At 43.9% G+C, this 25,754-nt stretch overlaps 1 protein-coding gene across 1 annotated transcript in view; it reads left to right on the forward strand.

Moving 5' to 3' along the window:
* Positions 1-25,754, forward strand: part of DENND6A (DENN domain containing 6A) — a 121,887-nt gene that overhangs the window by 30,242 nt on the left and 65,891 nt on the right. Inside the window, exons 2-6 of the mRNA XM_082265514.1 lie at positions 1,467-1,505; positions 4,416-4,458; positions 11,101-11,213; positions 15,937-16,017; positions 16,819-16,924. Of these exons, the coding sequence (XP_082121640.1) occupies positions 1,467-1,505; positions 4,416-4,458; positions 11,101-11,213; positions 15,937-16,017; positions 16,819-16,924 (382 nt within the window). The remainder of the gene's footprint in view (positions 1-1,466; positions 1,506-4,415; positions 4,459-11,100; positions 11,214-15,936; positions 16,018-16,818; positions 16,925-25,754) is intronic.

The raw sequence follows: 25,754 nt of genomic DNA on the forward strand, positions 1-25,754 counted from the left end.
TCCTCAACTACTATTATGCAGCAATTGTAACAGATAAAATAAGCGTACCCTACAGTCATCTGCATTAAAGCTACAATGAAACTGGTATGGACGGGAGTGAAGGGGGCAGTATTTCTAAGCAGTCTCTGAGTTTTTGTGCAAGCTTAAGTTTTCTAAACCATTATCCAAATATGTAATCTATTGCAGCGTATTGGTTCTTAGGTATGATGGTTGCATTGGTGTTTTTTAGTCATGTTTTTCCCCCCTTTTTTTTTTTTTTTTACTTTTTTATTAGATTTAATTTTGAACCAAGATACAGAGCTGCTGCAGGGTCCATTAAAGCAAGTTCTTATAAGGCATTGCTAGCGTAATCTTCTAGTTTCACATTCAGACTCCAGCAGGGTCAATACATTTCCCTCACAAACATGGCCCTTTACATTTCTTATGATGGAGCGGTTGGTATCCTCCATGAACTCAACACGGACCTGGACTGTATACATATCTGCCTTTGTTCCTCTCCAGCAGAGATGGGCTCGGGCGAGTTTGTACGCCCCCGACCCTGCCAGGAAGTCGACACTGTGCTCCACCAATCACAGGCAGTGAGACATTTCCCGATCTATGCAGCTGCGGATCGGGAAATGTCTCACTGCTTGTGATTAGCGAAGTGCAGTGTCGGCTTCCTGGCGGAATCAGGCACGTACGAACCAAGCCCATCTCTGCTCTCCAGTACATTGTGGATTGATAGGATTTGTAGTTTACATGAGAAAGTTGTTTTTGCTTCTTTTAAGCTCACAAAAAGTGTCAAGGACACTGCATTTCAGGCAAGATCCGCAGGTATTTTCAGTACTTGCTGAAAATGCACTTAGGGTGTTTTCACACTAGCACTTTTGGTGCGCACCCGGGTTCAATTAACGTCAGAATTCGGTTCTTTTTGATGATGTGAATACTGTCTTTGAACTCGGGTGCTCACCCGCGAACTTAAAAAGGGTGGTCCTGGGTACGGTTCATGTGAACTCCAGTACAGTTCGCTTCTGATGAGAACGCAATCGTACCAAAGCAAGCAATTCTATCCATTTTGGCACCTTCTTGTTTACAGCGGTTGCCAAGCAACATGAGTACGCGCCGCCTGCAGCTTGATGACACAAATGTACCGTGGTTCGGATACAAAAATCAAATGTGAACACAGTCCATCGGGGGGAGGGGGGAGCAATCGAACTCGGGTTCGGACCAGGCAATCACACCAAGTGTGAAAACACCCTTACATGTGATGGTTGCATTTGTTTGTTTTTTTAGGATAAGAACTGGTAATCTACAATATATTTTATTTTTGCCTGTTAGGTTTAGATAGGCTTTGTGTTTGTTGCAGAATGTATAGAGCCTTCAATATGTAGATTAGCGTTCCTTTTTGATTGTCTTTTATCTATTGATCATGTTGTATATATCTTATACTATACTAAGCGCCATTTTTTCTCATCTTTTTCCTAAAGGCTTTGTATCCTCCACATGCCAAGCTAACTGACAAAGAGGTAAGTGATGGAAAAGGATGGTAGGTGTCACTTGGTTGCTTTGTTTATTAATAAAGACTAATTGTATTTTATGTAGGCCATAAGTGGGTTGAATTCCAAATAAATTTTCTTTTGAAAATCAGAAATTTCATGGATTTTGTTATTTGAGGATTTCACTATTGATTTTTAAATTCGACCAACCAAGCGTTCAATTTGGCCTCATGTTGCTACAGAAAAGAAATTTTGTGGCCTGGGAATCCTTTTTTTTTTTTTTTTTTCTTTCCAGGTCACAGCTCATGTGCATTTCTTTTTCTTGCACAATTCTGCCATCATCGATTAGAAATTTGTTTTTCAAAAAATTTCCAACATGCCCGATCACTTAAATTCGATGTCTGCATAAAAATCAGCCATTATTGTGGCCCACCAATGGTGCACAATTCAAACGAGAATTCGAAATTAAGATGTTTGGAATTTGACCCATGTAGAGCCGCTGGCTTTAGTGACTTAATCTACTCCCAGGCTTGTCAAACACAGGTGGAACAATTTGCTGAACTAGGATTAAGCCCCCGTTCACATCGGCGCTATTTGACATGTCAAATCACATGCCAGACTACAGCCTATTGCCGGCAACGGCACTGTCCCAATCAGTGCGACAGGGACTTTGCACTGATTTCCGAAAGTAGATCCTGCACTACTTTTGATGACTTTGGGGGTAATTTCAATAGACATCTGTGCATGAACCTACACAGATGTCTTTCAAATCGCCCCCAAACTCGCACTGAAAATCGGGTTTGAAATTATGCAAGTTCAGCTCAACTCTCACGATTACAAACATATGTTCAATGAGGGCTAAATTGGCCACAGACTGAGCAACTTATGTCAGTTCCTGATGAGCTGGTCAGTATTTTGCTCTGTGTCTGACCCAGGTGGCCCTCATGCTTGACATTCCTTTGACTGAAAAATCGAACGAGAATTGCATCTAATTGGATGCAGAAGCTTTTCAGGTATTCTGAAATCTGCCAGAAGTCGTTGTCAGAATACAATAGCCCGCCCTCTAGATTCGTCCATCTGCGCTATATAGCAGTGTTTCTCTACCTATTTTCAGTTAAGGCGCCCCTTTAAAATTCTGCACAATCTTGAGGCACCCCATTCTAAAATGTAATAAACAAAACTTATAGATTTAAATAATGCAGCAACATCCACACATGGACATCCAATGTGAGGTGATTTATTCCTCCACCTTTGCACACTGGTACTGACTAGTATTCCATAGTTTCTCTTCTCCACATTTCTCTCCCTCACTCAGCTAATGTGCCTCCAGTACTGATAGAAGGGGGCAGGGGTGAGGCAAACAAGGATGCTGTGCAGACACCTGAAGTCCCCGTTATCAACAGATGACATCTGTGGTTGTTAGGATACCGGCGGCTGGAAAATTGTAAGGGTACACAATGAAAACCTGTGGCTTTGTGTAACTAAAAGGGAGGCTTGATTCACCAGCTGGCTTTGTGTATAGTTTTTGGGCAATTTTTAGGCATTTTGGCAAGGCTAAAAAAAGCTGCTACATAGCATAGGTGGAGGAACCTATTAAATCTGTGTGTGTGTGTATATATATATATATATATATATATATATATATATATATATATATGGCCATATTTAATCTTCTTCATTATGTCTACTACAGTAATGGCTGCAATTACCTAATCCTGGAAAAAGATCATGACGCTTTGGTACTTGTTAAAGGAAAAATAGTGATTTACCACATGTAATCTTCAAGTTTACTAAGCATTTGCATGTACAGTATACTTAAAGGGTAAATCCACTTTTGTGGGGGGAAAAAATGTCATTTTTGGTGAGATACTCCCAGTAGGAGTATCTCACCAAAACCCTGGAGTATCTCACCAAAATCCTCATTAAAACCCTGCAGGTGCAGCAGCTGATGGACGATCATGAAACCAATTCCATTAGATACACTTTCCACATGGACACAGACAAACACACAGTGATTTCTTTATAATAAAAGGTAGACATGTGCATCCAAGTTTGTTAAAATCCTTGGAATGTACATTGAGCTCACAGAGGGGTATGTTGCTTTTCTCAACAATAGTGGAGTTACTTTTGTGTATGTTTAAAGGAACTCTCATATGTGAATGCGGTATTTATCATTACATGGGGGGGGGGGGGGGGGTGGGACAGTTAGCTAAGAAGGGAGATGTATTCACTGCAACTCACATGAATTGACAAGGGCACTGCACTTCTGGCAACATCAAGATGTATTTTCTGTATTTCCTTAAAGAGGTTGTAAACCCATAAAAAAAATTTATTTTTTTTTCAACTTGAAAGAGAAACCCATAATGAGCTAGTATGCATCGCATACTAGCTCATTATGAAATACTTACCTTAGAACGAGCCCCCGCCGTTCCGCCCGCTTACCTGTATGATGGGCGACATGTTCAGTCGCCCGTCTTACGGGATTGCGGCATCCGGCCATCTGATTGGCCCGGAGCTGCGGTGACGTCACTCCCGCGCACGCGCGTGGGATCCGACGGTCACGGGACTCTGAAGGAACGGCACCAGCGGCAGTTCCTTCAGAGCGCATGTGCCAGTGATGTCACTGGCTGCATGTAAGGTAAATATCTCTTAAACGGTACAAGTTTAGGAGATATTTACAGTACCTATAGGTAAGCCTTATCATAGGCTTACCTATAGGTAAAAGTTGCTGAGGAGGGTTTACTTCCTCTTTAAAATGATCTTGGCTTGGGAAAAAAAAAAGATGAGTGCTGTCACTATTTACAGGGACTGTAAGCTGCAATATATTACATTTTTGCTCTTGCGTTTAGTTATAGTTTAAGATCTCCTTGTACATTACCTCTCCATCCTGTATATAATATTACACGTTACTTACCAGTGTGGCTTTGTTTTAATTTACAGAAAACCAGCATCTGCTACCTGTCATTTCCTGACTCCAATTCGGGTAACTAGACTTTGTTTTTTTTCATTTACAGCCAGGGAATTTGTATTTTCTGAAGTTTTGGCAGCCTCTTTACATCCTTTTAAACTAGTTCCAAATGTTTTTACCTCCATGGATTCTATGCATAAAGATAAAGAAATCTTCTGTGTGCAGCAGATCCCCCCCTCCAGCCCCCCCTAATACTTACCTGAGCCGCATTGTGATCCAACAATGTGCACAAGAGCCTCGGCTCTATGGGGACCCTCCCTCCTTAGTGGCTGAGACAGCAGACATTGGCTCCCGCTGCTGTCAGTCACAATCTTTTATTTAAGGATGATGACATCACAGAAGACCTAGCCGCGCAAAAGGGGTCCTGCGCTGCTCCGAAACCTTGCACTATTTCTCCTGTGATGGGATCATCCTTCAATAAAGATTTGGACGTAAATGACTATCCATGGTGTGCTAGCAAATATGTACATTGGATCTGTGATGTTTCCAGTTCCAGCTGGTTGTTGCTACAGCACCCACTACTCCTAAAGCCATACCAGGAAATTGTGTGATGGGAATATTAATCCTACATTCACACAGAGCCGCGGCTCGGCCCTGCCCCCTCTCTCTTTCCTCATTGGCTTACTGGCTATGTCAGGGAGCGAGCCTGCTTGAGTGTCCTAAGAGCAAGCTGTTTGCTGTGGGGGCACTTGGCAAGAGGAAGGGCCAGGAGCACCAGCGGGGGACCCCAGAAGAGGAGGATCAAGTCTGCTTTGTGCAAAAGCATTGCACAGAGCAGGGAAGTATGGCATGTTGTGTGTGTGTTTTTTTTTTTTTTTTTTTTTTTTTTAAACTTGCCTTTTAATATCATTTTAATGTACTTTTGGTTTACTCCTACTTTAAGGCCCCTTTCACACATGCTGTCCGTTTTTTCATCCATCCGTTGTATCAGATCCATCAATGTATCTCTATGTAAAAACGGATGACAATGGATAATTATCAGTTAACATCCGTTTTCATCCGCTTCCGTCAATGTCCGTTTTTTTTGAACGGATGAATGCCATATTTTTCATCCGTCAAAAAAACGGATCGGACGAAAAACGGATGACAACGGATGAAAAACAGATGATAACTTACGAAAAATGGATGAAAAATGTATGACAATGGATGAAAACTGATACATTTTGATGTGACTTAACTGATGAACTGAACGGACCGTATGTGTGAAAGGGGCCTTAGGCTTCGTTCACATCTAGGCATTTTTGGGCAATTTTCTTCTCTAAGCCCCAGCGCTAAAAATACCCAGCAAGACAAATCACATTAATTTCAATGGCCCCTGTTCACATCTGAGCATTCTGTCGCCTTATGCAAAAATCCCTCGCTCAAAAAAGTATATGAAATTATTTTTTTGGAAGATTACAGGCGTTTCACTGCTTTTCATTGGTCATTTGTCATAGTTACATAGTTACATAGTTAGTGAGGTTGAAAAAAGACATCAGTCCATCCAGTTCAACCTATGATGTGTGTGTGTGTTTGCTTTTAACCGTACATTGTATACCCCTGTATGTTGTGGTCTTTAAGGTGTCCATCTAATAGTTTTTTGAAACTATCAATGCTCCCTGCTGATACAACTGCTTGTGGAAGAGAATTCCACATCCTTACCGCTCTTACAGTGAAGAACCCCTTACGCACTTTAAGGTTAAACCGCCTTTCCTCAAGTTTTAGTGAGTGGCCACGTGTCTTATTGTATCTCCTTTCTCTGAATAGTTTGTTCCTTATGCTAGGGTCATCTCCAGTACAGTATTTGTACATTGATATCATATCCCCTCTCAATCGTCTCTTATCCAGAGAGAATAGGTTCAGTGCTTGTAGTCTTTCCTCAAAGCTGATGTCCTCCATTCCCCTAATTATTTTTGTTGCCCTTCTCTGGACTTTCTCCAGTTCCAGCACATCCTTCCTGAGGACCGGTGCCCAGAACTGGACAGCATACTCCAGATGTGGCCGGACCAGAGTCTTGTAGAGCGGGAGAATAATCTCTTTATTTCTGGAGTGAATCCCCTTTTTTATACATCCCAGTATTCTGTTGGCTTTGCTTGCGGCGGCTTGGCATTGCATGCCACTGCCAAGTCTGTTGTCTACCAGTACCCCCAAGTCCTTTTCCATCCTAGACTCACCCAGAGGTTCCCCCCCTAGTGAGTAGCTTGCTTTCTGGTTTCTGGCCCCCAAGTGCATTACTTTACATTTTTCAACATTAAATCTCATCTGCCATGTAGTTGCCCACCCCGTTATTTTGTTCAGGTCCGCTTGCAAGGTTTCCACATCCTGCATAGAAGATATTGGCATGCCTAATTTAGTATCATCCTCAAATACTGAGATTGTACTCGATATCCCCTCCTCCAGATCATTTATGAATAAATTAAACAGGATTGGTCCCAGGACAGAACCCTGGGGGACCCCACTTTCCACACCCGCCCAATCCGAGTACTCCCCATTAATCACCACCCTCTGTACTCTCCCCTGGAGCCAGTTCTCTATCCAGGTACTCACCTTATGGTCCATACCTACCTACCTTAGTTTGTACAGTAAGCGTTTGTGGAGAACGGTGTCAAAGGCCTTTGCAAAGTCTAGATACACCACATCCACAGGCTTTCCTTTATCTAGGTGGCAGCTCACTTCATCGTAGAAGGTTAATAGATTGGTTTGGCAAGAACGATTTTTCATGAATCCATGCTGATTACTACTAATAATACAGTTTTCATTACTAAAGTCTTGTATGTGGTCCCTTAACATCCCCTCCAAAATCTTGCAGACCACAGATGTTAGGCTGACCGGCCTATAGTTACCCAGGATACATCTCGGCCCCTTTTTAAATATTGGTACCACGTTGGCTTTTTTCCAATCAGCTGGCACCATACCATACCCGTCTGTAAACTATCCTTAAAGATCAAGAATAATGGTCTGGCAATCACCTGGCTAAGCTCTTTCAGAACCCTCGGGTGCAAGCCATCCGGTCCCGGTGATTTATTTATGTTAAGTTTCTCTAGTTTCGTTTTAAGTCTATCTTCTGTTAGCCATGGCGGTATTTCCTGAGGTGTGTTGTTTAGTTCGGCCTTACAAGCTAGGTTTGTGTAGCCCCCCGATTCTTTTGTGAAGACTGAAGAGAAGAAATTATTTAACACTTCCGCCTTTTCTCTGTCCTCAGTGGCCATATTTCCTTTGTCATCTTTTATGGGGCCAATGTGTTCTGGCCTCGCTTTCTTACTGTTTATATACTTAAAAAACTTCTTGGGGTTCTTTTTACTCTCCTCCGCTATATGTCTCTCGTGTTCTATTTTAGCCGTCCTGATTTCATCTTTACATTTCTTATTACACTCTTTGTAATGCTTAAATGCTGCCAATGACCCCTCAGTTTTGTATTTTTTGAAGGCCTTTTCTTTAGCACTAATATACATTTTTATGTTGGAGTTTAGCCACCCAGGGTTTAGCTTTGCTCTTTTAAATTTATTTCCCTTTGGAATGCACTGGCCAATCCCCTTGTTAAGTATGCTCTTGAAGCACTCCCATTTTTCCTCTGTGTTCTTTGTTCCCAGGGTTCTATCCCAATTGATATTTTCTAGCAGTGAGCGCAGTTTTGGGAAATTGGCTCTTTTGAAATTCAGCGTCTTGATATTACCCTTGTGCTTCCTATTACTGTAATTAATACTGAAACTTATTGACCTATGGTCACTGTTTCCTACGTTCTCCTGTATTTCTATATCCGTGAGCAGGTCTGCATTGTTAGTAATCAGTAGGTCAAGTACCGCATTGTTTCTTGTCGGTGCATTCACCATCTGACCCATGAAATTGTCCTGCAAAACATTTAGGAACTGCCGAGCCTTGGCTGAGTGTGCGGTTCCTTCTGCCCAGTCTATATCAGGATAATTAAAGTCCCCCATTATAATGACATTTCCCATCCTTGCTGCCAATCCTATCTGTAAAATGAGGTCCACCTCCCCCTCCTCCCTCTGGTGGGGGGGCCTATAGCATACGCCCAATATTACCTTCCCCACCGTGCCTTCCCTTTTGAAGCTCTACCCATAGGGATTCTGCCTCGTCCTTAGCTCCATTATTAATATCATCCCTCATATTTACCTGTATACTGTTCTTAATATACAAACATACCCCTCCCCCTTTTTTACCTTCTCTATCTCTGCGATAAAGGGAATACCCCTGAATGGTCGCCATCCAGTCATGAGAGCTGTCAAACCAAGTCTCTGTTATCCCCACAAAATCTAAGTCCTCCTCAAACATCAGTAGCTCCAGCTCCCCTATCTTGTTGGCCAGGCTTCTGGCATTGGTATACAAACCTCGAAATTTTGACCGGTTACAAATATCCTCATTTTGATGTTTTTAGGCTGCTCTTGTGATTTTTCCCCATACCCACCCAGGGTATAGGAGCTCCAAACACCCTACCGCTAATGCCCCCATTTCTGCCCTCTGAATCTTGCTTTCCACTGGCTAATTCTACATCTGTACCCTCCCCCCACATTCCCTATTTTAAAAGCCCCTCTAACTTTTTGGCCATCCTCGCACCCAGTACGGCTGCACCCACCCCATTTAGGTGCAATCCGTCCCTACCATAGAGCCGGTGGCCGACTGAGAAGTCGGCCCAGTTCTCCAGGAACCCCTCCTTACTACACCAGCTCCTCAGCCACTCGTTAACTTCCCTAATCTCCCGCTGCCTCTCTGGTGTGGCTCGAGGTACAGGTAGTATTTCGGAAAATACTACCTTGGAGGTCCTTCTCCTCAACTTAGCGCCTAAGTCCCTGAAATAGTTTAGGACTCTCCATCTTCCTCTGCCTATGTCATTGGTACCCACGTGTACCATGACAGTTGGGTCTTCCCCAGCCCCACCCAATAATCTGTCCACCCGATCCGCAATGTGCCGAACCCGAGCGCCCGGCAAACAACAGACTGTTCGGCACACACGGTCTTTGTCACAGATTACACTGTCTGTCCTTGTAATAATTGAGTCCCCTACCACCAGCACCTGTCTTTCCTTTCCCTTTCTCCCGGCCTCACTGGAGGAGTTCTTCCCCTGGCAGCTAGGGGCGTCGCTCTGCTCCAGCAATGCTGGTCCCTGACTGGTTTCCCCAACATCACACAACGGGGCGTATCTATTGGGGTGCTCCAGCCCAGGATCAGCCTCCTTGCCTTGTTCCCTTCTACCCCTCCTAACTGTCACCCTTCTACTCTGCTCTGATGCCTGCACCTCCGATACTCCGCCCACCTCTGTGCAGACCCCTGCCTGCACCTGACTGGTACGATCCTGGCTCTCCTCCGGTATGGACATTCGTCTCAGTGTTGCTAGCTGCTTCCCTAGATTCAGGACCTGAGCTTCCAGGGAAGAAACGTGCTTACATTTTGCGCATTTGTATTCGCCCTCGATCGCATGACCGAGGAACGCATACATATCACAAGATGCACACCGAGTCGCATCTCCACACCCGCCGGGCATTGTACCTACTAATCTAGTCTAATGGGGATTCAGTAATTTAAGTCTATCCTATGTGGCTATTTCCTGGCTTCCTAACTCTACCTTCTCACCCTCTGGTACTCCGCTTCACTCACTTGACACTCAGTTGCACAACACTCACAATCTCACAGCCCGGTCAGTCGCACAACACTGTCAGTCGCACAACACTGTCAGTCGCACAACACTGTCAGTCGCACAACACTGTCAGTCGCACAACACTGTCAGCCGCACAACACTGTCAGCCGCACAACACTGTCAGCCGCACAACACTGTCAGCCGCACAACACTGTCAGCCGCACAACACTGTCAGTCGCACAACACTCGCCGACACACAGCCCGGTCAGTCGCACTCAGGTAGCAATAGGTATTTCCAGACACTCAGGTAGCAATAGGTATTTCCAGACACTCAGGTAGCAATAGGTACTCCCAGACACTTAGGTAGCAATAGGTACTCCCAGACTCTCAGGTAGCAATAGGTACTCCCAGACACTCAGGTAGCAATAGGTACTCCCAGACACTCAGGTAGCAATAGGTACTCCCAGACACTCAGGTAGCAATAGGTACTCCCAGACACTCAGGTAGCAATAGGTACTCCCAGACACTCAGGTAGTAATAGGTACTCCCAGACACTCAGGTAGTAATAGGTACAACTCAACTCAAAAACGCCAGAAAAACGTCTGTAAAAATAGCAACGCCTAGATGTGAATGGAGCCTGAAAAGTAATGGTGGCTGGAGGTAATTGCTACTAAGCATTGTTAATTGAGGCACAATATTTTTACAGTATAATGGACAAGAAAAATGTCCCTTCTTATCCACTTTCTCATTCCTAATTTATATGATGGGTCATCAGCATTTCATGAAGGTAATGATGTCATACTGTGGGAAAGGTATAGCTGTTAAATCATGTAGAAATGTGCCTGTTGCTCTCATGAGCGTATCATGGACTCGAAGTAAGGAAGGTCACTGGGACATTTCTGTGGCTTTAAAGTGCAGACACTCAGTAACTTGGCATATAAATATTGATCCTGTGTTTTTTAATGGCTAGAATAATATGTGCAGCTCCGCTTCCTGGAAGTTGCAGTGTTTCTGTTCTTCTCCCAAGAAATTGTGACAGTGATTGATTTGAGTGAGCTCATCTGTTTGCATTTGGCTCTCGTTTCTAGGCTGCCTGGGGGACACTCAGTTCTGCTTCAGGTTCCGTCAGTCGACGGGCAGGAAGTCATCCCTGCATTGTGTCTTGGATCAGATGGACCGAGATTCGCCTGTTTATTTAAAGGTTTGGCAACTTACAGACTAAACTAAAATAACCTAAGCTCCAGGCCAGCAAATAAATATACGTATACATTTCAAGTGTGTGTGTGTATATATGTATGTTTATTTTTTTATATATATATATATATATATATATATATATATATATATATATATATATATATTTATGTATATAGATTAATTTTTAAAACTGAAGTAGATAGAATCTGGAGCAGCTGTGCATAGCAAATAATCAGCATCTAACTTTTTCTCGTTCAATAACTTTTATTGATTTTAATCCATCATGTACAAATACAAGTCCCTTCAGGTAAAAACAAGAAAGATTTGTAGATACTGTACACTGCTCCATTTACTGAAGCATGCTTTAAAAAATGACAGAAGTATGGAGTACGGAAAAAAGGCACATCCGCCTTGTAAACATTTGTGGAAAGAGCAAAAACTAAGTAAATGTAAGTGGTATCAGACTATGTTAGAGGTGCTCTCAACAATTCTGGGTGGGGACCTGGTCCCAGCAAGTGTAAGGCCCCTTTCACACATGGGGACCGTTCGTTTTATCAGTTCAGTCACATTTTTTCAAAGAGAAAATGGATGAATTTTACATCAGGTTGTCCTCTGTTGTTTACTTCCTCCAGCTAGAGTCCATAGAGATGCATTTTTCCATAGAGATGCATTGATGTCTTTTTTCTTCCGTCCAAGGATTGATGAAAAATGGACAAACTGTCCGCATGTGTGAAAGGGGCCTATGGCCAACGAACACTATGGGGGAGATTTACTAAAACTTGTGCACATAAAATTTGGTTCAGCTGTAAAAAGTAACTAATTCAGCTTGTTCAATTAAGCTTGGACAATAAGGGTCCTTTCACATGGGGTTTCCGCCTGGTGGACTCCTTTTTGCTCAGCAGGGATCGATCCACTGATCCCTGCTGAGCAGGCGGATGACCGCCTGTCCGTTTTCATCCGATCCGATTCTCCAGACGGATGAAAAATAGGGTTTCCATCTGCCTTGATTTCACGGACCACATCAGATCGGAGAGCAGCGGGTGTCAATGGACATGTTACCCCTGACATCCGCTACTCCATAGGGGTGCATGGAGCATCCGATCAGGTCTGCCTGAAAAAAAAAGGCGTCGAGTTTGAAATCATGCCTGTTCAGCTGATCTCACATGATTTTAAACCCGCATTTCATTGCGAGTTCGAGGGCAATTTGAAAGACATCTGTGGAGCTTCACTGCACAGATGCCTATTGAAATCGCCGCTGAAGTCACCAAAAAAAAGTGCAGGAACTACTTTTGGAAATTGGTGCGGCGCTGTGTTGCACCGATTCGGACGGTGCAGTTGCCGGCAATAGGCTGCGATTTGACATATCAAATCACATGTCAAATCGCCCCTGAGTGAACGGCGGCTAAAATCTGGAAACTGATTGTTAACACCGTTTTAGTAACCCCCCTTTGTGTAGCAAAGGTAAAGGAAGGAAGAAAGGAAAGGGTGAGGGAGAGAAAAAGTAGCAGAGTGGTGGGGAGCGGAGGGGGGGAGGGAGAGGGAGACTGTTGAGGGTTACCCCAGTGCAGCCCGGAGACCCCAGCCAAGGCTGCTTCAAAAGTTAGAGGACCAGAAGGCGACGGTCAAAGTCTCTCGGGAGAAAATGAGAGACCCAGGGGGTCCCAAACTCTGTGAAATGTTGCCATCACCCCTTGCAATTTAGCTGTAAGCTTTTCATTGTCTAGGACCCAGTGCATGTCAGAGTGAACTTTGGATATCGATAACGTATCCGACAACCAAGCCTTTGCTTCATGGCCGTCAAGACATGGGTCATCAGGGTGTGTTGCTGATGGGTGATCTCTGCTGGGCGTACTAACTTTCATTTTCAAAACTTTACTGAACAAGCTGAAGTTAGGATATGATTGGTTGCCATGCACAGCTGCTCCAGATTCTATCTGCTCAAGTTTTATAAATTTGGTTCTGCTCTGCAATCCTTTTGATCCGGCCTTTCTTGCATAGGCAGGTTTGTGACCTTACCTTTCTTAACTGCTGTTAACAACGCTGCCTGGTCACCAGTTAATCCCCAACTTGCTGATTGGGCAGTAAAGGAGCATTAGAGAGCTGATCAGAGTATTACTTTGATCATTCTGCCTTCTCTTCCTAACAACAAGCTCCAAGTATTTCATTTACAACACAGTGCAGTGCAGTAGAGCTGGGGATGCTCAAAGCACTGCCCTTCACTCTGCCATGCAGAGGATGGAGGATTTGAGTATGAAGTCACATTCAGGTACTTATGCTGGTGAAAAATACATTTAATAATTTTTAAAGGAACTGATATCTGCCTGGAGTTCAGGTTTTAACAGAAACTGTTTAACTCTTATCCAGGCAAAGTTAAAATTCTGTACTACAAAGTAACTTTTTTTTTTTTCTTTTTTGCTTTGGAAGAAAATCATGTTCAGCGTTTTTAAACAATACTTCATTTTATATCTGTAACATGCTGTTTACGACGCTTGGCGTACTTTAAAGTTATCAGCTGTACAGAGCAAATTTACATTAAACAGATGTGTTCAAATGTAGAAATCTAAACTCATGATGTCATAGCAGCCATGTAGCTTGTCCCAGCAAATGCTAGGGGAGCACTGATCAAAAATTTGAGCAGTAGCAAGCTCACACCACATCTCACAATGCAATGTGATGTCTCCCAGTGGGTTCTCTGCATTGCAGTGTGTGATGCTGTGGGGGGTTTGATAATGCTTGACTTTGCTGGCAGCCTTTTAGTTGGTGGTGCGAGGTGTGCTGTTGGTGTTTTTAGTATTTTTAGGTGGTGCCTGCTATAATGAACTTGACCCGTGAGCCATTTTTTAAAGCACCCAATCCTGTGTTCCATGTAAATAGGTTTCCAAAAATACCAGCATAATTTAAGAGCAGCTAGCTCACATGTTTCTTTAGATGTGTGTCTGAGCACACTGGAAGCCCACAAATCCACAAGAGCTATGGTAAGAAAATGTCAAATTTAACAGAAAAAAATTTATTTTTAAAGCCAGTGGTGACCAAATTATAGCAGATGCCTGGGGCAAAAATACTACCATTTAATTACTGAAAGGTGTGCTTTTAAGTGTAAATGTGGCCAGGCCATAGACATTTAGTTGATTTTGTGTTTTTTAAAAGGCGGCAGCTACAAAAAGTGTAGCTGCTGACTTTTAATACACTTACCTGTCCCAGGTTCCAGCAATGCAACCGCCGGAACCCTCTCCTCGCTCCAGCTGTGGGCACCCTGCTCTGACAACTTGCGCCTTCACAGCTGTGTGCTCACTCTCATTTGTGAGGCACGCTGCGCCTCCTGAATGGTAGGGTAATTTTCTGGGACTTCTGATGTGTCCCAGAAGATTGCAGGGAGGGGAGAGGAGAATTTCCGCTCGGACCGCCTTGGCGATCCAAGCAGAAGTGGGAGCGAGTACCTCTCAAAATTAGGTATCCGCCCCCCCCCCCCCTCCAAAAAAAAAAAAGTTACATGCCAGTGCCATGGGGGAGAAGAGTGCTTAAAGTGGAGCTTCCCCTTTTGGGTGGAGCTCTGCTTTAATAAGCTGTATATGAATGTTAAAACATGCCCTCACTGACCTTTTGTAGCAACAGGCACTGTGGAGCAATTCATCCTCAAATTTCACAGCAGAAGCACTAAAGTCCTCATCTGACCAGATATTCTCTTCCTACATCCCCTTTCCGAGGTGGACTAAGCAGTCTTTCAGCCTTTTACAGTTCTAAAGTAAACACCTAGCAGAAGCTCTGGAAGAGTAATGCAAGTGCCAAGATATCCAACTACTACTATCCAACATTACTCCAGGGTGCCTGTAGATACAGAGCTCAGTATGTGCTTGTCATATAGTTTGCTTATTGCTTGGTAATATGTGTATGCTGGAATGTGTATAGCCTGGCCACAGGTTCACCTTAAAAGCCCATCTGTCCTTTATGGTAATGTTAATAAAGGGGCCTCAGGGCTAATAGGTGGGCATCTAGTTGTCCTAACTTTTGAAAACACTTTTTAAGTTCTCTATCATAGTGTTTTTATATGCAAATGTCAATTCGTCCCAGTAGTGTTTAGAGCTGAACCACCTCCTCCCAGCTATTGCCCCTTCCTGCCTGCCTTTGTATTATGATAGTGACAATTGCAAATGTGAGAGGCATGGGCTGGGAACAGTCGTCCTGCACTTCACACTGGTAAATACCCATACACATTTTTGTTTTCGGTTATGCAGGTTGGTCGAATTCCCCTCTGCCTGACTATTGTATTCTGACAGCCGTTGCCGCCTGTCAAAATACCTGAACAGCATTGGCACTTGATTGGATGCAGCCGCCGGCTAACAATTTTCTGCCTGGCTCTTTTATTTTGTCAATCAAAGGTTGTCAGGCGGGAGGGGGTTATCAGGATCTCCCCACAAAGCGTATTTCAGCCAGTTCCTGATGAAATTCCAGCCATATATGTCCAGCTTATGACGCACATTTTGCTTATGAGTGCGTCTAAGGATTTAAGGATGCTGCATGAGACTTTAAAGATTGTGTTTTAAGTCCTCCACATTTAGTCCAAAGTGCAGCTGAACAAACATTACTTTATTGTAAAAGCGATTCATTGTCAAATACCTCTGAAAATGTCACAGGAAAAAAAAAAGCCTTCTAAAATTTTGTTTTATAAAAAGACATATTGATTTTTTTGCCTAAAGACTTTAATTCAAATATATCTGTCTTTTTAACAGAAAGATCCATCCTGTTTCTATGGTTACGTATATTTTCGACAAGTCCGGGACAAGATGTTAAAAAGAGGATATTTTCAAAAGGTAATTATGAACGTGACAGCTGCATCAAATGCCGATCTCTGGCTGCGGGTGCAATTAACCCCGACTCACATCTCGCTGTCAGCGGTCTGAGTATAAATGGGCGCTCTGCGACAGCTCTCAAAACTTCTAAAAGCTTTGTTATGTGTGTGTTTCCTGTATCTAGACATAAAAAGCTATTTGGTTAAAGTAGCTTTTTATGTCTAGTTCACCCTAATAATAATATCTCTAAATCTACCGACATCAACAATCTAAGACTAATCTATCTAGCCCTGTAAGGAAGAAATCTTTATTCATACATTTTCTAAAACCCCTCTGGTCTAGTCCCACGCTGAGCTGTCAGCGGTGGCTTCTGTGTGTAGGCTGGTGCAGAGGAGACAGCTGACAACAGAAGCCCCATAGTAACTCTATGGGTGACGTTACTCCACTGGCATTTCCCAGCCATTGTTGGTTCTCTTTTCTGGCTTCAGAAAAGGTATGTATAGTGACTTCTTCTTTACAGGGCTAGATAGGTTTGTCTTGGATTGTTAATGCCTGTAGGTTTAGAGATTTTAGTATTAGTTTGAACTTCCACTTTAAGTTCACATATACGGATCACTGTCTGCTTTGTGAAAGGCTCTAATATACATAGCATGATGGTGGTATCACCTTATTGTTTTTGGAGCGGCTGAGGGGAGATGCATGCAGCACAGAAGTGTTTTTACCTTAATGCACACTGCATTACGAAGGCTTTACAACCAAAATTTATTGCAATCACTTTGGTATTTAAAAATGATAAAGGAAAATTATTTTCTTTTTTTTCAGTCCTTAGTTCTGATCAGCAAACTGCCATACATCAATTTCTTTAACACTGTGGTGAAGCAGATCGCCCCTGAGTATTTTGAAAGAAGTGACCCGTGCTTGGAAGCTGGTAAGTCCCTGATCATACTGACCCTAGACTTCCTTTAAATAAAATCGATTGCGGTCCCTCTATTTCTCCACATTGCACCAATCATTAATGACCTTAGTGTTGGCATGTGGGAACAGGGAGGAGTTCCCATGCTGGCACAAGGTAACCAGGTTCAGAAAGTGTAAATGACACAGCTGGTATCCTGGAAGATGAAAGCATGCTACAGTGAAATTAGGGTTTGTGTCTTGTGGCCTGCGTTTGGCACTGTTGTTCAGTCTTCTCTATGTAGCTTGTTCCCTATGCCCTTTAGGACTCATACACATGGATATAAATATTGCTGTGTTCATATCTGTGAGGGCTCATTCAGATGGGCACTGAGACCTATCCGCTGTATGGAGGCTCTTTTTGCTACGCGTGCATCCACCTTGGAGCTGCGTGCATACAGGCCATCGAAGTGTATGCAGATGCAACGGCAACATGGAAACTGTCACATGGTAAAATTTGATATGTGGGCAGGAGTGGGTGCGCAGATCTGAAAGTAGGATTGACCCTTGACCAACTAGGCATATTCCATGGGTATTGCATGGCACTGCAAAATGCTGAGGTAGTAGTTTTGGTTCAGGGCTTCACTAACTTGTTTAATCCGCCAACTCCGGATCCAGCAAAAGTTTATGCCATGCACTGAGGAACCATCCTTGCACCTACTCAAAGGCTTACATACACACTGTGTGATGAACCGAAGATCTCTAATTTAAATTCAACGCTCCATAAGACCTTCCAGTCTTCAGCAGTCCACTGGCGGTGCTTCATGGCCCAAGCAAGCCTCTTTTTCTTATTTTCCATTAACAATGGCTTTCTTACAGCCACTTGACCGGTCAAACCTGCAACTCCAAGTCTTCTCTGCACAGTTGAAACTGAGATTTGCTTCCTTTGATCAGTATTAAGCTGTACTTGAAGTTGCTGTCCTCTAACCCACCTGTCACACAAACTGTTTTCTCTCAATATCATGGCTGTGCCCCTGCTACTTAACAGGTAGCTCTTTTTTTTCAGTGCTCAGAAGCTGCTTAGCTGTTGCTTTATTACCAGCCACTTGTTTCCACAGTGACTTGCCTGGTTACCATTTACCTGCCTCATTAGTCAAGCCTACAGCCAGTCCCTTGCTATTTAGGCAGCTTAGTTAATTTCCTCCTTGCCCTCGCGTGGTTTATGATCCCGAAGTGCGTTCCTTCCTGTGCTCCTGTGTAATGACTTGGCCTTGCTGACTTCCCTTCCGATTCCTGTTCCTGATTTTTGTTCCTGACTTTGCTGACTTCTGGTTTCTTGACTGATTACCTTCTCTAGAATCCAAACCTTGGCTTCTGTTTTTGACTACTTTCCTGAACTGTCTTATTTTTGTCATTTCATTTAGGGTTTGATTTTAACTTTACTTTCTGTCTCCGTCTGGTTTAAGGTTCCTCACACTTTTAGAAACTTGTCTTCTGATTCTGTTGTGGCTTTGGGTCTGCCAGACCTCCTCATGTCTGATATCCCTCCGGTTTCCAAGTGCCCTTTGATGGTTTAGGAAACTGTACTCACTGACATCTGGGCTTTCTTTGCAATTTGTTTTAAAGGAAAGACCTTTACTTTTAAAGGTTGTAATGGTCTGTGTGTTTTCCTTTATTAATTGCCTTTTCTCACCATTTTGAGAGCTATATATTACCATATGCTGTACAATACTGTCTAAATATTGCTTATTAGGATGTAGTAACAGTCTGTTTCAACACTACTTTTATACAGACCGAGAGATTGTAAATCAACAAAAGGTGGGACACCTGTAGGAGTTTTAGCATAAACTCTAAAAGGTTTACTTAGGCCGAGTTCACACATAAGCAAATATGATGCGTGTTTTCCACATTCCAATTCACATGACAGGAGAGTGTGACCAGCTCTCAATGGAGCCGGTTCACACAGCTCCAGGGCGGCTGCGGCCCATATTTAAAAAGGGTCCTGTGCATCTTTGGTTCCAATTCAGGTGCAAATTCAGGCAAAAATTCAGACCCGATTCGCACCTGAACAGGGACACACCGGACCCCGTGCTGTGAGTTGTGGCCGCAGCATATGTGAACGGAGCATCCAATTGCTGCAGAACAACTGTGAGTTGTTAAACCATTACTACTTCCCTGAAAAAGATCTTTTTGTATAATTTTAAAATGTACGTTATTTTTTAGTTTTTGTTAACCTAAACAGTTTTTTTCACCTGGCAGTTTACCACTTAGTACCATTTAAGGGTATTCACTGGACTTTACCTGTTTTCATTTCAATAAAAACTGGAAAATGTAGGTGTTCTACAACTTTTGACTGGTTGTGTGTGTGTATATAATAAATAAATATAAAGACAGATATACGTAGAAAAGCCCATACTTAAAAATTTCTCACAACCACCAATCAAACTTAAGCTTGCCTACGATGGATTTTAATGTCATAAGTGGTACAGAAGGAAAGGGATCACGTTGCACAGCACAGGCTTCAAGAAGTATGCTTTTACTGCCCTCATACTGTGGTTTTGTAGAGCTGTGCATGCTTATTCTGCAGGCAATTTTACAGAACCAAGAATAAGGTAAATTAAATTGATTGTCAAGGTAAATAAAAAAAAAAAAATAACAAATATATCTATACAGTGTGACTGCGAACCTCCTCTTTTTGCGTCCCCCCCCCCCCCGGCGCTCCAGGCCCCACCCCTCTGTCCAATGCCCCCCTTGGGAAGCCACTTCCCATTGGGGTACTTGTGTGTGCACTCACCCGAGCCCCGCTCCTGCTCTCATTGACACAGGCCACGGGGCTCTACTCTGCCTCCCGCTCCCTCTTCACTGGCTTTGATTGACCGCACTTGGAGCCAATGGCTCCCAGTGCCCCAGCAAAGCCAGCGAGACCCGGAAGTGAGGGGTGAAAAGAGGTGCAGACGTGCAGGCACTGGATCGAATGAGGGCTCAGGTAAGTTAAAAGGGGGGGGGGTGTCAGGGGGGTACTGTTTGTGGTTACTGCTGGCGGGTACAATTAGCACATACAATTGTGGCACAAGTCGTATTGTAATTGAACGTTATTAAAAATTATCTTTCCTTTTCAATCTGCAGTGCTGTAATTTTCTGTAAAATCCAATATGGCTACCTGGAGGCGTTCTATACATAGATAGTATACGAAATGCCCCCCGAGATGTAATTTCCTACTTGAACGAATGGCTTTTAATTATTCCCAGAGATACAATTCATATTTTGAGCATCTCCTGCAACAAAAATGTCATTTTTGGTGAGATACTCGCAAAGGAAAATCACGTCTAAAAGGATGCAGATTCAGCCACTTTCCTCATTAGAGCCCTGCTGATGCAGCAGCTGATTGATAATTCTAAAACCAATCCCATACATATTTACTTACCACATGGAAACAGACAAACAAACCGCTATTCCTTCAGAATAACAAAAGGTAGGAATCCTCAACAAAGTTTGTTAAAATCCTTAAAATGTATATAGATCACCCAGAGGGGAATGTTGTTGCACCTCATGTGTGAACAAGCCCTTAGTGACTCAATCAAAGCTTTTACCTGTGCTCTTTGAAACCCAACTCTCAGTTGAGTGCTCCCATTGAATTTTTGATTTAACTACTTGCTGCCCGTAGGAGGTCCATGGACATCCTTGGTTTGGAGCAGATATACCGGGATGATGCCTGCACCTTCATTCTGGTATACATTTTTTCAGCTGGTGATTCCAATTGTAGCAGATGTGATTTGAGTAGATAAATAGCAACACTTCTGCGGGTGGCAGAAGGAGGTCTCACCCCCCTCTAGTTGTCTTTCCTGGGCTCTGCTGTCCAATTGCGGTGCCCAGGAGCGATACGAATAGCAGCGATAGCTGCACAGAACAGAGAGAGAGGAACTGCCATTGTTCCTCTCTCTCTTTCTCTGTGACCCCGGAAACCGGGAGCGACGACTATGGAGGTCGGCTCATTGTTGCCCATCTAGTGCACCTGTTAATTTCAATAACACCAAAGCAGCTGAAACCGATTACCAACCCTCTCCGCTACTTAATTGACCAGATCAATATCCCAGGAGTTTACCTGACTTGATGCTATACTCATTAAAGTGTTGTTTTTATTTTATTTTAAATTGCGTTTGAAAAACCTCTGCGTAAATACTGTGTGACTGTGGGTGGCCTCTGCTAAAAAAAAAAAAAAAAAAAAAAAAAAAAAAAAAATATAAATATATATATATATATATATATATATATATATATATAATAGTGTGTGTGTGTGTGTATATGCGGTTGGTGGGTTCAAAATTTTGTAACAAAAAAAAAAAAGCAGATTTTTACATGTCAGAATTGGCCCAGGTATGAAGTGCTTAAACATTGGTGGGCTCCTTTTACAAACCGCTGATGGAGCATGGTGGCAAAAAGAGTCGGTCATGTAACCCGTACTCTATTTAGTCTGGCCTCTTAGTTTTGGCCCAGAAGTGCAACCTCATATAAATCCCATTATGCCCTGGAACGATGCAGCATTGTGATAAACTGGTTTACACAATAGAATGTTTTATCCTATTTGTATCCCGTGTAAGGGCTGTTTATTTCATAGGCATTGTTACTGTGTGATGTCACTTCACTTACAAGCTAGGTTTGCTTTGAGAAAATTCCCACACATGTAGCTGCAGGCAGTTTAAATGAATTTGGCATAAACAAAGGTCTATCCTTTAGAACAATCTCATAATAAGAAAAATGAGCCAACTAGGTGGGCTAACTTGTCTTCTGCTGTCATCAGCAGTCTTTGCATCCGTTTTACTTTTCATTCTGTTACACCCTTGAGAATGTCTATTAAAGGTGTAGGCATAAAAAATCGAATTTAATCCAGGAGATTAAATGATAAAAAAAGTGGAATTCCAGTTCCAAACTTAAACAGTACTATTGTGGCAGCTCTGATAGTCCTAAACACAATCAGTGACCTTTATGTAAAAGAACCGGACCGCTATTCCTACACAGGGCAGTCTTACCGCATGGGCACGCTGGGCAGTTGCCTGGGGGGCCCCAGCGACCCAGCCCGGGCCAACCATTTGCAGACATCCCAAGTCTCCTGCGTGCGGCCTGTGGCTCCCTAACACCTGCAAGTGCTGCGCAATATCCCGGCTTTCTGTGTCAGCTGAGCTGTCAGAATCTAGCCGATGATTCCTGTATAGTTCCGGCTCCGACCGGACAGTCACAGGCGGAGTGATATCAAATGCACTCCGCCTGTGAGGAGACCAAGAGATAAAGGAAGCATCGGCTCTGCATGCTTCCTCCAGTGCAGCGCCGTTCCTAAAGCCCCGTACACATGAACCGATTGTCGGCGGTAAATATTCGGCTGACGACCGATCGGCCGATTGTAGGCTTGTTAGTATGATGCTTCCGACAGCCGACAGCGCATTTTTGGCCGAACAGAATCTGTTGTGCAGGCATTAAAATTTTTGTTGGCCAACACCAGAACGGCCGATTGTTCGCCAGTCAGTACAGATTTCGGCCGACAGACAGCAGATTTGCAAGACTGGGCATGCTCAGAAAAGAAAAAAGACAAGGAAAGTTAACCATCACATGACATCACTTCTGCAGTCGGCTGTTGTTGTCCGACAAAATTCGTGTGCAGTCTTTTGCAGTTTTCAACAGACATGACAGCCCTGGAAAAAAGACGGCCGATCGTTCGGCCGACGATCAGTACGTGTGTACGGGGCTTTACACTCGCTCCATTGATGTCGTGTCTCGAGCCAGCATTTCCTACCAGCAGTACTAGTCAGCTGTACCAGCCAGTAGTAACCACCAGCAGTACCCGCCAGCAGTAACCACAAACAGTACCCACCAGCTGTACCTGCCAGCAGTAACAGCCAGCAGTACCCACCTGCAGTAAGTCACATGTACTAGGGGTGCAACTAGCCCCCAGCACATAATTGTAAGTATCCCAGCATGTGCAGTGTTTGACTCCTACTAAGTGATCATGGTGGTTATAGTGTTCCTTTAATATCTCTCAGAAGAAGTAAACCTCTGTATACTGATTGATCATCCTCTAGTTATGTTAAATTGGTGGTGGGAGGGGGAGGGAGCGCCAAGTGTCACCTCCCTGAAATTAGTTTTTGCAGGTTGGGATGTCTGCATTAGTTCCGACTCCCGTGTGCATCCTGCTGCCGAACTTAGCAGGTGGCAAGCGCCTATCAGCCCTGCACTGCTGTCAGGCCACTTGGGCCATGGAGGGGGAGCCCACAACTGCAGGAATGCCTGTCCATCTCCATGGAAACAGGCACACACAGGACAGTCGAGTCTGAGTCCAGTCTGTGTGTGTGTTCACCGGACCCAGCCCCCGAACTTGGAAGCTGCTGTTAGCCTGGCACTGTTGTGAGGTCGTGCCATGGAGAGGTGCCCACAGCAGCAGGGGTGCCTGCCTGCTTCCAAGGTCTGCCAGGAGACAGGCACACACCAGGACAGCCACAGCGCAAGCCGCAAGGGTGGGGGCACTGCTGTAGAAGCCAGCATGACAGAAAGGAAAGAAAGACAGGGTAAGTATGAACTTTTTTTATGTGCAGAAATGAATATGGTCTTTGTATGTTCAGAAAGCCAAAACATCTGCATGTCACTTTCATTTTGTAAACAATTGATGCCCAAATTAATAAGGACATCAATGCATTTTTTTTCTCGTGGGTGATTGTGTAGACAGGGCCCCAGTGTACTGCATTGCCAGGGGGCCTATAATGCTCTTAAGATTAAGGCACTGTTCCTACAGAGAGCCCAAAAGTTTGGGTCTCCAGCAATCTGACACTGCACCTGCACAATACTCTAATCAAAATGATAATGTATCTGGAACAGTTTTGTTGACTGGTGCACTGTACATGTGACATAACAAACCACTGGAGACCCATATTCTGCCAGCACAGGGATTCTTTCTTACTGTTTAATGTCAAACACATAAACTGTAAACCACATACCATATTCATTTTTGTTCATCAGCCTGACAGCGTACAAGTACGTTTTTTTTTTTTCCCCCCTTTTTTCAAATGCACCTATCAGGCAGCTATGAATAAAAGGTAATGCCACATTTGTCGGGGTAGGGAAAAAAAGCCAATTAAAAAGAAAGAAAAATATATCATACAGTCACTACACAATCCCATATTGTAATGGAAAATTTTCAAAAAGCGCCTTTATTTTCAATCTGCAGAGCTGTCATTTTCTGTAACATTCAAGGCAACATGGCAGCCTGGAGGCATTCTGAACACAGCTGGTATAGGGATTGCCCCCTGGATTACTGCTTGTTTGATTAGCTCACTGATTTTGCCAGAAGTCTGCACTAAGATACAAGTCTGATTTTAAGGATTCTGTGCAACAAAAACATCATTTTTGGTGAGATCCCAAAGGATTACCCACTTCAGAATGGATGCAGACCAACTGTCCTCATTAGAACACTGCAAGTGCATCATCTGATTGGTAATGAAAAAGTCACTCCCATTCAGATTTACTCTACAGACAACAAACTGTTTTTTCTACAGAGCAGACACAGGTAGGAATCTGGAACAAAGCTTGTTAAAGTCCTTGCAATGTACATTGATCACCCAGGAGGTATTGTTTTTTCCCCCCCCAACAAAAGTAGAGTTATTCTAAGTCAGGTGTGTGTGAAATGTTTAAGGTACTGATAAAGTAAAAATAAGGCCAAAATAAAACAAGTTTATACAATGCAGTCTGTTACTAGCAGTAACATAGCAGTATATGCACAGCCTAGTGTACATCCATTTCAACATTAAAGTGGGAGTAAACCCTTTTTCTCTATTGTCCATTGAGAGGTGCAGCTGCTTCTTATACCGTAGTGTTATGCTTCCCCCTATAGGAGTAGTACTAGGCAGGAAAAAATTCACTGACACGTCTACAGGGGCTGTCCTTCACGGCATAACCCCACACACACTCTGCCACAAGCCAGTTTCTTGCTGCCTAGTGAAGGAGTAGGACCTAAATTTCCTGCTGGGACTTTGGTCTGTTTTTTTGTTCTTTTAAGAATTTTTACACTGGATAATATAGATCATTATGGTCTCCCAGCCTGGCCAATGAGTGTGAGCAGGTTATAGTCCTCACTAGGCCTCGCCACGACTGAGCCCCTGTAGACGTGGACGAGCCTGCGAGTGGATGTCTCGCCGGGACGCATCGACCTGGAACGTCCTGAGTCACAGCGTACCCCTCGGCTGGCACCCAATTAGGGTGGGAGGTGGTCTGTCCAGAGCGGAGCCAATCCGTTCCATGGTATGGTCAGTAAACTGAGCCCCCCAAGTCCCTAGAGGCCTCTAGGGGGGATGTGGGCCCACTCCTGGGGATAATAGGACCCTGTTTTCCTAAAAGATCCCCCTGGCCTATCAGGATCCCGGCCCTGCCCTCCCTGCTCCCGCATGGGGGAGCTATAATCGGCGCCCGGGGGGGGGGGGTATAGAACGGTGCCTTATCCTGTGGGGTCTGTTTAGGTAGGTCCCTGGTGTGGCCTTGTATCTGGGTCCTGACCGCATGGCAGCGTTCGGCCGCAATCTTAGGTGTGGGCATCGGGTCCCTGTGTGTGAGGTGATGTGGCCATTTTTCCTGGGCTTCCTATGCAGTTGTATTGGCGCTATTTTGTTGTAGTCTGGAACTACACAGGCATTTCAGCCTCTTGTGGATCGATGTCACTTCCTGTGCTCAGTTCTCCATGCTGCAGAAGTTGATGGTTCCTCTGTGAGGTGATACAGTATGTGGGGGTCATTTATGGGCATTCCCTCCGCACTCTGCTAGCTGCCGCTGTTCAAAGGGTAACTTCGAGTACAGTGCGATTGGACGGTGCGAAACGTGATCGCGAATTTAAA

Source organism: Pelophylax lessonae (genome assembly GCF_965119305.1).
Source record: "Pelophylax lessonae genome assembly, chromosome: 8".
Classification (NCBI taxonomy): Eukaryota; Metazoa; Chordata; class Amphibia; order Anura; family Ranidae; genus Pelophylax; species Pelophylax lessonae.